General features: G+C 39.5%; 1 protein-coding gene across 2 annotated transcripts in view; it reads right to left on the reverse strand.

Annotated features, from left to right (window-relative positions):
- Positions 1-666: 666 nt before the first annotated feature.
- Positions 667-16,156, reverse strand: part of Trim44 (tripartite motif containing 44) — a 109,889-nt gene continuing 94,399 nt past the window's right edge. Inside the window, exons 5-6 of one of the 2 annotated variants that reach the window (XM_010612568.2) lie at positions 5,759-5,872; positions 667-5,279 (exon numbers count right to left, since the gene is read on the reverse strand). In XM_010612568.2, the coding sequence (XP_010610870.1) occupies positions 5,252-5,279; positions 5,759-5,872 (142 nt within the window). In that variant the 3' untranslated portion in view covers positions 667-5,251. The remainder of the gene's footprint in view (positions 5,280-5,758; positions 5,873-16,156) is intronic. The other variant, XM_010612569.2, reaches the window with a different exon arrangement.

A 16,156-nucleotide genomic window follows, 5' to 3' on the forward strand; every position in this document is an offset into this window, starting at 1 on the left:
CTAACTGCATCCCCTCTATACAAACTGTCAGATGGCTTTTAGGGTTTTAATTTTCATGTGCTTAGGTAAGGCTTACATATTCTAATTCACAGTCCTACTTGCTCCAGATTTTGTAGTTGGCTACTGAAGACCTCTGAATATATAACTCCTGGCTTCAGTATAATCTCTGGCCTTAATATTACAAACCATATTGAAATTGCTTCATTCCAAATTAAATACTTCACCAATTATATGGGAATATAATTTTTAAAGTTTCACAAAGATGATTTTGTTGGCCTAGCTGTAATTTGTTTTGCTGGAAAACATGGTAAAAATTAAAACTTCACTGACCCTACTTCCTACTTAATCCAAGTTGTAAAGCTTTAAATGTTACTTGAAAACATCGAAGTATTCTTTAGGTTATAATCTACTTTGGTCATAAAATTTTACCTACGCATGGGTCATTTTACTTAAACAAAACCTGACTCTAAATAATGATCTTCAGCCTGCCCTTTTGCTATTTCTCAAAGATCTCCCAAAGCACTCTGGGGAAGTCAGGAGTAAATCAGGCTCCCACATCTAATAATCCAAACACCATCAACACCACAGTAAGTATGCAGATCATCACGAATATTTACATCTAGCAGGGTTCTTTGTGCACAACTCTGAGAGACAAATTGTATTTCCAGTAATGGTTTATTGATTTCCAAATGCACAGGGGTGCCAAGTTCAAACATCCTGGGATAGCAGTAAATCTCTCTTACAAAATAATTTACAGTATGAAAATGATATACTGAAACATTAACTCAAAGTAATTCCCTTGAAAGATTGAGTGTTCCCTTGTTTAAGGGGTAGAAAGGAAAGATGAATAAGAAGAGAATGGGACTGTGCACAGGCAAACAAGTGGCGGACCATGGCTTCAATGGTCCTACCCACTAGTGCAGTGCCTGTCACTGTGAAGACTGCTCAAGTGTGAAGCTGCTGTGCCCTTGAGGCCTCATAAAGCCCAGTGTGGGCCCCAAGTAGCCATGTGTCTTCATTCATTTTCATTTTCCTGCTTTGGTCTTTCTTCTGCCATTTTTGGTTTGCTCTCAGTTCCAGATGTCTTACCAGGCAAGTCCAGTATCCAAAATGTTATTGTCTTTCCCAGAACGGATCAGTCTTATGGCTGTTTGAAGACTGCAGGGTGGGGGCTTTCTGAAACATTGCTGGGTAAAAGAAATGTGAGATCTGGAGTGTCCCCTACAGGGTTTTTCTCTTAGGGCTGAGCTGGACCTGATCCACGAGAGTTTTGTTTTTTAAGCAGAAAGTTCTGGATGTGTTTAGCACATAGTAAATGTACAACTGATTTTCTGGAGAAGCATATACTGAACAGCCATTATGTGAGGGTAGAATTTTAAGAATCAAGAGGATATTTTCTAGGGCGGCCTGGGGAGAGGGTTTCTTAAGCTCTTTCACTACTACAAGGTTGTGAATTATACAGTTGCGCCCTCAAGCCCAACGAAAGTGACCAAAATGACCCAGGTCACTAAAATGGCCGGGTATGTAAATTTGTCGTGTTATTAGACATCTTGGAGGAGGACTGGAGTGCAATTTCTTTCAGGGCTGTTTCCTTGGTTCAGTGCTTTAGGAGCTGACAACTTCTGCCAGGGAGTAACTCTTTAAGCACACAGGGTCCAGTTATCTGGCAGCACTTGTAATCAGGCTAGCAGAAACCTTTGCAGTGGTATGCAAGATAACGAGGGGCTGCTATGAAAGTCTCTTAGTGCTTAAAACAGTGTCTGTGTGTACACAGAAAAACACATCACATTTATCATATACATCCAGCTACACAGACACACCCCAGGTATCAGTGGGAAAGAAATATATTCACTGGACTTTGAATTGAAACTTCCTTCAGAATCCAGAACTGGTGGCTACATTTAATACAATATGAAAATTTCCTGCATCAATGAAGCAGCAGATATTTTAAAATAAAAGTAGAGAGCTGAATACCCTTCACTTTTACTATTTTTGAAGTTCTACACTTTTGAAGTAAAAAAAAGCCATCTTATTTATGGGGGATGGCACCAAAAAGGAAAAACTCCCAATTCCTGGGGCAGGCCCAAATCAACAATGTGCACTTAAAGCATCTGCTAGAGCAGAGGAATAAGGGAACTCCAATGTTATTTCTGAGCCCAAATTACAGCCATGAAATAGCTTTTTGAAAAAGTTCAAAAAATGGATGGTCAGACTGCAGTGAGGAATCCTGAAGTCTTTTTCCCCTTCTGTTTTCAGGTTTGCCATCATCTGTGCAAAGGGCTGCCCACAGAGCAGGGAGAGCTGGGTTCAAAACTATTTCCAATATTTCCTAGACAAGTGACTCTTCCTCTCTGCAACTGTTTCTATCACCTAACAAAGGTAGGCATAAGGACTGGCCCATAGTTAATCCTCAATACTGCTTATTTCCCTTTCTGAGCTATCAGAGCTAAGACTTCAAGTACTTCTGGGACTGTCCAGGATTTAATAATATTGTATCAAAGGACAAATCCCTTCCACCATGTAGTCCAACATTTGGAAGGCAGCCAGGAACTGCTCTGAGTACCATTTATTCTAGATACATCCATTATCTGCATTCCTCAATGATGTCCCACTAAGGCAGTGATGCCAAAGCTTTAGAGCTTTTAAGGATAAGAAACAGCCAACTGTGGCACATGTGCCAAAGGTTCGCCACCACTGCCCAAGGGATTTCTATAAACCCTGCTGCCTGTGGTCAGTGAGGACACAATTCTGAGCACTCTTAACTTTTACTGACCTAGCAGGAGGGGGAGCTTCATCACGCTGCTCTGGCTTAAGGCCAAGTAGTGTGCTCCAGCTCTGGGGGGAAGCTGTGCCACTGGAGGAAGCATCCTAGTTCATCCTAGTTCACTGATAAATGCTGCTGGCAGGAACTGAGGAGCCTGGGCAGAAGCTGTAGTGCTGTGTTTAATACTTCCATGGTTAAAGTTTTATCAGGTGCTTAAGACAGCAGGAGCCCATAAAGCAAACCTAGGTAAAAGCAAAAGTGCTTTCCTTGAAGACTGTAGACGTAAGATAATTTATTGAGATTGGATGGCACATATTTTTATATATCCGTTTATATCTGCTGCATAAATGCTTGGATTTTCCAAATACTTATTTAAAGTAATAATATGATCAGGTATAGAAATCCAATGATCCATCCACTGCTAATACAAGGTTATCATTTTAAGATCAAACAGTGATTATTGGGGAAAGACAATACAAGCTTCCAAATACAAGTCTTTGCAGTCTTCTGATGTTTTAAATTCATTGAAGAGTGGCTGTTGGTTCTTCAGTTGGGGTAGTTCTGTTGAGTATGGTTGGAGGTTTTAACTCGTGGTATATATATACTAAATTCTCCAGTCTTTGTAGACAGATAAAGCACCAAAAGTGTCTTAGACATTTGATGGACATCAGTTTGAGAGATAAACATTACTTTAACAAGTCAAACTCCTCTCAATCTCAATATCCTTATAGATGTAGAGAACAAGGGTAATCCTAACCCAGAAGTATATATGCTCAGTAGCTTCCTGGCTCAAAAGAATGAGTCATTTCATAGCATGCAGAGTTGAACAAGGATTATAAATAGGACTCCTACAGTAAGCAAGTATTGCTTCTGCCTCAAAACTATCCTGCACACACATATTATCAGATGGTCCTACAGCTTTGTGCTAAGTACACAGGTACAGGTAGGCAATCAGGGAGGCAGGAAAAGGATTTCCTTCAAAGCAGGCTCCTCGGTTCTGCCTCAGAAGAGCTAGAAGTCTAGGCCCTCAGTTAGTGGCAACCCCCAGGCTTCTTGGATATGGTTCTGATTGTATTCCTCAGAAATGAACATGGAAATACCACTAAACGCAGAAGAGAGGAAACGCATAGCCCATTGGTAAAAAGTACCTTCCAAGTCTCCCATTTTAGCTAAATAGTTGATTTTGTACAGATACTGTATTCTGTAATATATCTGGTTTTCTTTTATATAAACAGGCTAGCCCCTAACTTCAAACCATTTAAGAAAACTGATGTTTCAGCAAGATGCATGCTTTTGAACTTGCAGTTTTGTATTCCCCTAGCACACTGATGCCTCCTTGGGGGTATAAAGCTCGGTTGTAAGGAACTCTGATTTGGGAGTGGGGAAAAGCCTGGAAACCCAAGCTTCGGAGGTGTGTATGCTTATGCTACTTAAGAGCAAAGAGCTAGGGTGTGGAAGACGATTTGAAGGTCTGTGGGTGAGGAACGCCAAAGGAAGGAAGATTCCAGCTGGAGTGAAAGGCTGGCCGGTATCTGCTGAGAAAGGAAGCTGAATTCAGCAAGCCACAAAGTGGCAAGAATTCTCCCACACTGTATCAGGTTAACCTGGGAGTGAGACTGGCAAAATCTATAGTGAAAATTCTCATTTGGCAATATACATTTCAGCCTTTCATGTTAGGACAAGCCCATAAAACCTGCAGAGCTCACCTAAATAATTCAAGTTCTGTCAGATCCTTTAGTAACTATTTGGGAGCTTGGGCAATTTGAATGCAGAAATACTAATTTCATCTTTTAATCAGATTCTTTGGTCCACTTTTTTTTCCTAAGACCATTTCCTTTCCATCTCTTCAATCATTTTTTTCATTTCCACAGCACTGAATTATGAATCTGAAGTACTGGATAACTTCAAATACTAAAAATATCTATCATTCTAGCTCTTAATCTTTTCCAATTCCATTTTTAAGTCATCTATCCTGCTTCATGGTACTCATGTTCACAAAGGTAGAAATGGGTTATGAGAGACTGTCTACATGAGTCAATTCAGCCTTAACTTTGTCTTCTTTTGTTTCATGCTTTATTATCAACAAGGTGGGGTTTTGTTTGCATGTAGGCCAAAACTCCGACTTCCCTTCCAAATTTTTCCAGATTCTTCTTGATGAAGTGATACTTTTGACTTCTGTAATATTAGAGACTGACTTTCCTGAGTAAGTTCAAAGCAGCCGTGGAGAGGGTACCTGAAGGACCCTTCTTAATTGCTCCCAGTTGATCAAAGACACTCTTTCCTTGACCTATCACAACAAGAAGATGAGAAGCACACACTCAACAAGCATATGACTGGTTGTCTCTTGGAGAGATATGTGCCCACTATGGATCTGAGGAAGGACATTGGCTGCTGGGCAGCTTTCATAGAAATCAGAAGCCATTACACACACAAGCTGTCACAGACACACAAGGGGAGGGATGGTTTTCCACTGGGGATGCCAAGTCTTCATGTGTCCTCTTCTTCACTGGCACCACTACAAAGGAAAAGGAGAAGCAGGTGAGTTAAGACATCACAGAAGGGAGGCACTGTAGTCTAGGGGTTGATGGTACAGGCTTTGTTGTCAGATACACCCAGATTCAACTCCTAATTACTGTAGCTGAGCAGTGTGTGCAAGTGAGTTAAGTAAGTTTCTCTGAGTTCTGATTTCTATATCTGACTACAGAGAAAATGATAACAAAGCTTTCTGAGTTACTGGAGAATTAAGGAGGGAGAACTATATAAAATGCACAGTGCCTGGTATACAGTAAGTGAAAAGCTATTTAAAGGAGAAGATGACAATGCTAAATTTTTTATTTAATTTACTGGTGCAAATCATGAGTTTGGTTTCCTCTAAGCGTTAGCCATGTACTGCTAGGAAAGAAAAACAAAGAGAAGCCATCATTGGCATTTCACACCTGGAATAAAAGCCAGGGCTCCAACTCTACTGGATCAGTTCCTGTGTTTAAATGTTACCTCTTTAGAGAAGGTCCTCTATCTGAGTAGAACTGCCTGTTTATACTCTGTCTTCTCTCGTAGCCCTTATCACATTCTGTATCTTGTTTGGTATTTATTCTCCCACTATCCAAACTAGAGCAGATAAGAACAACAATATTATTTTACCAATTACTATACATCTAGCAGTAGTATTATGCAGGCATACAGAATTGCTCAACATATGGTTGTCTTTTAAAAGGGAGTGAAATAACATCAGAAAGAAGGGGATGGAGGGATAGAGTTGAAAGGAATGGCCAGTCATTACTGCACTAACCAGAGTATTATAGATGTCAGTGATATTCTACTGGCCAAAAAAACGAGTTGCAGAGTCCCAGAAGGATGGCTAGGACTTCAGCTGCTCAGAATTAGCGTCTGGTCTGGACACTGAGAGATAACCCTGTCCTAGTGGAGAAAAGCAGCAGATGTGAGCAACTCAAAAGGGCAAAAGAAGCAGATTTGCCTAGACTGTCCTTGTCTGCTTCTAACAAAAGCACTGACTAAATATTAACAAGAGACAACTTGATCTATTCTCACTGTCAGCCAGAGGCACTGAGCTTGCAGTTTTTCACCCATTCTATTACTCCTCATACCAATCCTAGGATGTTGGAACTACTATTACCCCCATTGTTTCAGGTGAATAAAGTGAAGTTCCAAGAGACAAAAACTCCTAGGGTCACATAGTACAGTCTGTGTCCTTTAAACTCAAGTTTTAGTATTGGCTGAAGAAGGTCTAAAGTAGTCAAGCAGGTGCAGACAGAAAAGGTTTGTGGTGCATCAGCTCCCAGCTATGACCTAAAAACTTCTCATCTGACAAAGGATTAACTACATCTCTATAAAATCTGTGCTATTTTACATTCACCTGGGAAAATCTTTAAGGAAAATATCCTAGGCAGCAGACTTTGAGTACTTCTGTTAAGGGTAAAAACATTAAAGACACAAGGCCTACAAATTAAGGTAAGTCTAACTCTAGAAGTTACAGGAACCAACTCAGTACACTTCACCATCCAAAACTTTGCAATAGTTCCACACCCTTTTCCTACTGGCTTTCCAATTATGAAACGGGAGGGTGCATGTAGGAAGGGCTAGCCAGTGGATTGGGCTAGCCAGTGGATTGTCACAGAGCTCTGTTTGGTGGCATCTGTCCCAAAAGAGACAAAGAGTCTTTTATGAAAGCTTCTCACAGAACCAAGGCAGTGCTGGAATCAGCACCATATTCATCCCCTTAGTGTTACATCCAAAGCAAGCTCTTATTGTTCGCTAGTCAGTATTAGTTTGAATACGAGAAGGCTAGTATGGTGACTGTGCCCTTTCTCTACACTGCAGTTCATTTTTTAGCATCTTAACTTCAGATACGTAAAGGGTTCATGAACTTACTGAAATTGTATACAGTTTTGTCTGTGTGTTCTTTTGTCTGAGAAAAGACATAATTTTCATCATAGCCACAAAGAGGTCAATAATTCTCACCCCAATTGAGAATAACATTCTTTCTCAGCTGCTAAGTTCTACTGTGAGTCTTGGAGACTAGCTTGGGGAAAAGGTCAGAAGTCTGAGTGATATGAAGTTTTCTCCTTACCCTGAAAGAGACATGTTACTGGGCCTGAGAGATAAAAACACATGAGCTCTTGGGACACTGGTATATTATGTACTGATTTTATATTTACTGCTAAATATTTACTGTCCTACTATATTAGGCATCATTATCAGTTACACTAAAGGAGAAAGATACACACAATCATTTCCCTCATGGACTTTAAAGCCTAGTAGTGAGAGAGAACAGGAACCAAGGGAGGAAAAGAAAACATATTCTTCACAATAGCAGTTAGGACAGAATCTTATTTTCATAATAACCCATTTTTCACAGTAGTGAAGGAAAAGGATCCTAACTGAATCTATAAGAGAACTTTCCTCACCCTGTGTGTGACCCTGGAGGGTTACCTAGCAATACCATTAGTGTGAGGCATCATTCCCTATCCTTCATCAGACATACAAGCTATGTTCCTAAGTTTTTATCTGAAACAGTCCATAATAGCCTTCACTTTCTGCGAATAAAGTAGCACAGCCTTCACCCACCTCTTCTACCAGACACAATTAAATTTACAACTGGGGTGGAATTCAGAGGTTATTTTATTTTAGTGTCTGTTTATATATTTGTTTTTAATGAGGGTGTTAGGTAGACAGGCTATTCTACGTAAGCACACATGGGAGAGCATTATATAGTTTTGGAGTCACCAGAATGAACTAGGTTCAAATGCTTAGATGAATTAGTAACCTTTGAATCTCAGTTTCTCCATGGTAGAACTATCTTCCAGGTATTATGAAAGCTGGATGTACTTTGTACAATACAAATAGTTATCTCCTCCTAACTTTTCCTCAGTGCTCCTTGTCATGGCATCTGAAACATCACATTCCAGAACAAGTATGTTCCTATCTCCAAATTTCCGGAGAGAAACAGTATCCTGCTTCACTTGCTGGAAGAGTTTTTGTATTTTTTTTTACTGCCAATTCCAGAGTTAATGAAATACAGGTATTAGACTGAGTTTGGCAGCAGGGCTCCCAAAAATTCATTATTTGCCAAATGCTAATGGGGGCAAATATTCAGTAAAACTTAGATAAGTGGTCTGGTTTAGTCACTGATGGATCTAGTTTGAGGGTACTGTTATATATAAAAGTGGTGGGCTTAAGTCTGCAGTACATATACTTTGTGTTATATAATGAGTTTTTCAGGAAGTATTTGAGTATGCGTAATTTTAAGGAAATATATGTACAGATCCTTAACTTCAATACAGTATATTCTTTCCTAAAACTGACTTTCCCAAGAGCAAGCCTTTAGTCTATCTGCTCTTTTAAGCTACTCCTAGGTTTATAATCACTTGGCATTCCCTTCAAACAGAAGATGCACACCTCTTATCTTCCTGAATTTTACATGCAACAATTTTAGAATGTCTCACTTCTAAAAGTCCTGTGAGAGTGAGGTGAGACAGTAAAGGAGACAATCTCTTATTTCAAACAAGCTGTGCACTCTTGACAAGGTTGTGTACTTCATCTATCTAGCCACTGATATAAGAACTTAAATCCAGAAGTGAGACAGCTGCTATGAAATCTGTGCTAGTATGTTTATTTGAACTGAAAAAAGAAAAAAAAAATCAGGCTTGATGTGACAAAACACAAGTCTGACATGGCTGGATGGTTTGACCATAAGAACTGGTTTTGCCAACTAATTTATGTCATGAATTGTGCCTGTGAATCTGCAGTGTCAAAGTTCTGACAAAAGCATATATAAAAGCACATATATTAACTATGCAATATGTCAGCAATTACATTCTTCTCAAACACCCTAAACTTGATATATTTTTCAGGAGATGACTTAAAAATAGAGAAGGAATACTTTTTTCTAAACCCTTTCAGGAGACATAAAACCAAAACATTTACATAAAGGAACTGGAAGCACTTAAACTATGACTGGATAGTACCTCATTTTATATCTAAAACCCACGCTTTCTTTATCCAGGCTCCAGAATGATGGGCAAATTTTAGCTATTACAAACTGTGCCACTATAAACATGGGTGCACATATATTGCTGTGGTATGATTCTTTTGGGAAGATACCCAGTAGGGGAATAGCTGAGTAAAATGGGACTTCTAATCCTAGTTCTTTTAGAGGCTAAATGGACTCACACTGAGGTGATACTCTTAAGTAAAATAGGACATGCTTATATAAATACTGAATAGTTTCTCTGGTGTGAGAAACAAAGTGTAAATAAGGATCAAAATGTATAATAAATAATGTGAAATAGGAAGAAAAGGTGCAAAGGGGAAGGGAAAATGGGAAGGGGTGGGGAAAGGAAAGAAGGGAATGGAATTAATATGCAAATGAAAAAATGGGAACAAAGTCTTTGTAAATAGGGAGGGCTGGAGAGGCTAAAGAGAAGGCAGGGGAATCGGGAAAAAATAAGAATCAAGATATATTATGTAAAGGTACAGAACTCCAACGATGAATGTCATTATACTGTAATATAAACTAAATGTACCAATAAAATGTACCAATAAAATTAATTTTAAAAATTCTGACTGGGAGGGTGGCATGAAATTCAACACTTCCCTGGTTGGATAGAATTGTTAAGAGTAACAGAATGGGATTAAGGTGTGCAGAATGCGGTGTCCTTGCCTGAAGAGGAACTTTTCTGTCTTGCTATAGTACCTGCAGCAAGAGTTGTGAGAAGCTGTTACAAACCCCAGTCATAGCAATAAACAACTACTGATAAACTGACTATGATGGAGAAGAGTTCTGCTCCCTGATCATTTTTTAGTTAGTGCGTGCTATGGTTTAAATCTAGGATGGCCCCAAAGTCTCATGCATTCAGAGATGGGGCTTTAGAAGATGTCTGGATCACAGGGTGCTGTACTTATCAGAGGGTTAATCCACAGATGAGTTTATAGCTCTGTGCACTGCTAGGAGGCGGGGCCTAACTGGAAGAGGCAGGTCACTGGGTAGAATGACTTGGAAGAGTCTATCTCCTTTCCTGGCTCCTCCCTTTTTCTCTGCTTTCTGGCCACCATGATCTAAGCACCTTTCCCACCAACATGGTCCTCTGCCATCTTGTTTATGCTTTGAAGCTAGTTGACTCTGGGCTAACACCATGACCCAAAATAACTCCTTTAAACGTGGGTGCCAGATTTTTTGTCCTATAGATAGGCAGCTCAACTTTGTCTTCAGAGCTGTAGCAGTGTAAGAGGATGTTAAATGAAGTGGTATGCATTCTGAACTCACAAGTCTGTTTCTTTTCCGAAGCATATAATACAACCTAATATGAATTAGCATCACCCGTGTCTGTTGAGTTCTGGGATATTAATTAATTACTGCTATGAAAAGATTACTCAGCTGAGGATAAAAAATTAAGAGGCATTGATAAGGGAGAAAGGCTAGATTCAGTTAAGATTCAAAAACATTTAGCATTCTCCAAAAATTAAGCTACTTGAGGACTGTACAAAGAGCTAACTAAAAAGTTTTGAGGGGGCTTGAAGGAATGGAATAAAATAAAATTTATTTTACAAATAACACAAAAAACCCACCCCCCAAAGAAGTCTTGAGGTTTCAGTATTTGAGTAAACAGCAGCACAGTACCAGTAAGTGTAGGATTGTCCTTGCTAAGGAGATGAACCATACATTAAGATCCAGGGACCTTTCTCAGGCAGACACACTTAATTGTTCCAACAGCCTGGGCTAAAAGTGAACAAATTAAAAATGTAAAAGATCAGAACTTGTTAATGGCAGCTTGTGAAATGAGTGAGAGATAAATAAAATAAACTAAAATGTCCTTAGTTTATCCTGCGTTAACTCACATAAACGTAAGACTAGTATTCCTTTCCTTGCTCTGCTATGTGACTCTGGGACCCAGTTTCCTCTCTGGGGAATTAGGATGTCTTGCTCTATAAGTAAACCTATGAAAACCCCAAACCAGACAAAAGCTAAGCTCTTTTCCAACTTTAACACTTGCTGAAGTAATAAAATGAATCTCATTTATAGTGTTTCCTGTGCTCCCTCTTTATTCCTTCTGTACACATATCCACTGAAGCCTGGTTTAAACATTCCAGTTTTCACCTATTTTTCTGGCTAAGCCCAACCACTGAGGTGATAAATGATACTATTTGCTCAGTACCTAGTACAAACCTAAGGGTAAGCTGTGGTATGAGCAAAAGCTTCAGGCCTCAATTATTTGGTTCTTAAAGAAGTTTGGCTTAGCATTAACATTATGGCATCTTCTGAAGCACAAGAAAGGAGAAGAGCTCTTCTTTCTAGACCACATTTTACTTAATCCTGTGAGCTTCTCTCTTATAATAACTGTCATTATTCACAAAGGGCTTAATGTTCCATGGACTATGATATACATAATCTTATGGAACCCTGATTAACAGCATCTGGTATTATGATCTCCAAAGTACAGATGAGAACCTTGAAGCCTTGGCAGGCTCCGTGATTTGCTGAAGGTACACAGCTTAAAAGTGGCAGATCTAGGTTAAACAATCAGACTTCAGACCTCAGAAATGAATAGGACTTTTGTAAAAGTCTCTATCTTTTGATCTCTGGTTCCCCAGCCAAAATGGAACAGCCATCTAAGGTGTCTGGGGTTGAATTTTTCACCTGAATAAAATGATTTCACCTGAAAACCCCACCAATAAGGGTTGTTAGTGAGATGGAAGACAGATACAAGTGGTCTTTTTAAAGATAAAAACAATGCCAGGTAAGGCTGGGATTATGATAGAAGGAAGGAGAAGAAAATACAGTCCTGAGTTTGTGTCTCAGCCCTCACAGCCGGCTCTGCCTGTGCAGACCTATTTAGGGGCCTCTCAGGGAGGCCTGGTCTTTAGGGTGGCCTCTGATCACAGTACCAAGTTTGATCTCCATGAACCTTGCAGCCTATTTATCATTTTACAGGTAGCTATCCTTCTTGTAAGCAGTGGGGCTAGGTGGGTGGTGGCCTGCTTCTCTGGAAGATGAAGGCAATGCAGTGTCCTGCTATAGTGAGATTCTGGACCAGAAGTAACAGGCAGGCTCCTTAGCCTGTCAATGTTCCATCTGCTCTCAGAACTCCTTTCTTTAGGACTGATCTTTTGTTGCCGCTGGATTTAGAACAGAATCACTTCTAGTCTCTTTTCCTTTTTAAATTCAAAGAGTGACTTTTTCCTTTTTTCTGCCTTTTATTTTCTATAGCAAATAGGTACTGCTTCTAGAAAAAGAAAAAAAAAAACGCCATAGCTTTATCCACTGGGGATAATCACCATTAATACCCTGAAATATATTTGTTTATATCCCTTTTAAATATACATTTAAAATATTTGTCTTTCTTTTATAAAATTGGCTCATACTTCACAGGCTTTATTTTTTAATTATATTTTTAATGTGATTTAATTTTATCTTGAAGTATTGGGAAATGAACCTAGGGCCTTCACAATGAGCTACATTCCCAGCTCTTTTTAAAATTTTGAGCTCTGGGTTTCAAGTTTCCTAGGCTGGGCTCAAAATTGTGATCTTCCTACCATCCCAGGCCCATACCACCATGCTCAGGTACACAGGCTTGTTTATTTCCTGTCCCAGTCCTAGAATTAGATATTTCTTCAGGGAGCAAAGGACATGTGTTTTTAAAAGCATTTCACACATTACTGTTTAAATGCTAAGACTGTTATACTGATTTGTAGTCATTACCACATGGTTGTAAGAATGTCCACGTTCTTTATACCCTTGACAAAAATGGGACAGTTTTAAAGTGACTGTGGGAAGCTGACCTAAAATGTGCATTCACATGCATGTGTACATGTGTGTGTGATTACGTGCTCCTTTTCTCTGAAGTCATTTCTGTTTGTGGTTTCCTGTTAAACTTCAAAAGGAAAATGCTTTGGGTGGATTAAATTTTTCCTTTCTTCCACCTATGGTGACCTTCGTAACCTTCCTTCCATATCAATGATGGTCTGTTGCACTAAGGGCTAAAGAGAACCTTTCCCATACTGCCCACTAGGGCCCAGGCAATGCCAGGGGATGAAGAGTCAGAAACAGAAAACAGCCCAAAGGAGTACTGGGGATTTGTACCATCCCCTTGCTTCCTGTACCTTCAGGGAATCACTGGACCCAGTTTCCTCATCTCTCTGAATGTAAGTAATGGCAACCAAATCTTTTTCAAGCAATTTCCTTCCACGGAAATCTTAAATATAAGATTTAATAAAATGCTGGCCTTCAAATTTCCTGTTGTCTCAGCTGATGTATCTTACAAGCTCACAAAGCCCCACGGAGAAAGGATCAATAAGTAAATACACTCGACACTAATCTGTAATCTCTGTATGAATAGCACACCGAATGTGGGAGTGTGCACATGCGCACATGCACACACATCTCAGTAGCTCTGAGTCCCGTTATGATCCTGAGATAGGGTACGAAAACTGCGGAAAGCTGGTAGCTGTAGACATACCAACCATGACAGACCCCATGCCACTTCTCATATGGCCAAGGGTTATGAATGTGGATTTGGGTTTTAGAAAAACTGGGGTACAGGGCTGGGATTTAGCTCAGTGGTTCTGCTGCTTGCCTTGCAAGTGCAAGGTCCTGAGTTCAATCTCCAGTACCAAAAAAACCAAACCAAAACCAAAACAAAAAACACTAGGGTACAAACCACAGTTCTGCCAATTAACTAGCTGTGGGTCTTTGAGTTCTATGTTTTTATGTGAAAAATGAGGATAATTTAGTAACTATCTGGAAGACATTCTGAGAGGATAACATGAGATTTATATAGAGAGAGCGCTTGGCACTTATATAAATGGCTTAGCATTTAGTAGGTGCCCAACACATTTTGGTACCTAGTAAATGTGTCCAATATATTGTGGTGTCATTTAGCAACATATGAAGAAATCAAGGCCCAGAGAGACTAATGGCCACAGTGGATTGATGGCAGAGTGAGAAGTTAGTTTCTGGCTCTTAAATATACCAACCTACAACCCCCCAAATTCTCTAGGACTGGTGTTTACAGGGGGGGCACAGAGGAGAGAAAGTGAGGAGAGGAGATGAGTAAAAACTGTGATCACACATGCACTATACCATGTTTGTCATCTGAAGAGGATAAAGACTTTTTCTCAAGCCTGCTCTCTTGGTCACTAATAAAAAGCCATTTGTTAATAAGACTGTAACAGTTCTCATGTACTGAATGCTTTCTGTGTGATAAGTATTATCCCCAAGACCCTGTAAGCACCTTACAATCTTCCATCCCAGTAAGTCCAACACTTACTCCCCATCTGTCTATTCCTCTTCTCCACCACCGCCATCTCAGCTTGAACTACTGTAGCTGCCTCTTGACTAGTCTTTCTATTTCTCTTAATTCACTACTGTCTATTTCAAACTTCAGAATAATGTATAAATATATAAAAGATTATGTCTTTGCTCCTCTTAAATCCTTTACTGGCTTCCTAAAACTCTCAGAATTAAGCTTAGGGCCCACAAATCCCTACATACTTTGGCCCTGTCAACCCCTCCCACCTGGATTCATGCTATCATCCAGCTTCACTGGCTTTTTTTCTGTTCCTTAAATAAAATGAGTTTGCTCCTGCCTTCAGGCTTCTGCACTTGTTTTGTCTCCAAAGTACTTCTCTGCACATTTTGGAATGACTATTTAATATTTTGGTCTTAGCTCCAATGTCACTTGCTTAGAGACTGTCCCTGACCAAGGAATCTAGAATAGTTATCACATCCCCTGCACTATTATATACTGTATTGTCTTCATGGTACCAATCACTATCTAAAATTATTCCAGGGCACCAAGGGTCTTTACTTTGTCCCCTACTATGTCTCTAGTACCTGGCAATGTGCTTGGTACTGGTAAAACCAAAAGAGCAAATGAATGATTAAAGCCAAGCCCTAGATTATTAGTGTTCTTAGAAACCTTCCCAGGCAAACTGTGGGTTACTTGCAGTCCTGGAGATAATGCCCAGGAATCTCATAGATATTACTTACAGATGAACTGATTCTATTTTTTTCTAATTATTATGGGTTGACCAGGTACACATAACCAGTGGGACACCAGAAACAGATTGAAATGGTACCTCATAAACAATAAATTACTTTTAAAAACAAGCTTTCTTGATAAAGCACAGGTTTGGTTGATAGACAGAAAATACTGTTACTGAAGAGCAGCAGAAGCAAGTTGATGTCCAACCTTCCCCAACAAGGAACCCTGAAAAACTGATTCATCTCCAGGTGGAAATATTCTCATCTGACTTCCCTATAAAACATCTGCACATTTGGAAACTTCCAATGACCCACGATCCAACTGTGACCTTTCTTCAGAAAGCCTTGGATTCCAAAGTTTTAAACCATCTATCCCTCAACCTATTGGTCTACAAAAAGAGAGGGGAAAGGATGATATGAAATCATCCAAGCCAAGGTGGAGGCGAATGAGGTGCGCATTTCATTGCTCCTCTCCTTCAAATGAAATGTCAACTGAGGCCTGGATTCACAAGTAGGAGGGCTGGGTTACTACTGGGGTAGCTTTAACCAATAGTAGAAAAAGCGTACAACTAAGATTCAAGATTCTCTTCAAGCATACATTAGCAATATGCCTTTGGGTGAGATGTCTCTTTTAAAGTTTAACCTATCTGTAAAAAGAGGATAATGTTACATTATAAGCACTCACTAGTACTGGTAATAAAATGTTACTATTTGCTAAATGTTGAAATAATCACCGAAAATTTTACATTCAGTTTTTCTAACAATCCTGTGCAGTAACATTAACATTCCACTTTACAGATAAAGAAAATGAGGAGCAGAGAAATAAAGTGACATCTTAAAATCCTACATTTTGACAGAGTTGGGACTTCAATCAAGGCCAGTTTCTTGTTTTT

This window comes from Fukomys damarensis, unplaced genomic scaffold (assembly GCF_012274545.1).
Source record: "Fukomys damarensis isolate Sample0158 unplaced genomic scaffold, DMR_v1.0_HiC HiC_scaffold_27, whole genome shotgun sequence".
Classification (NCBI taxonomy): domain Eukaryota; kingdom Metazoa; phylum Chordata; class Mammalia; order Rodentia; family Bathyergidae; genus Fukomys; species Fukomys damarensis.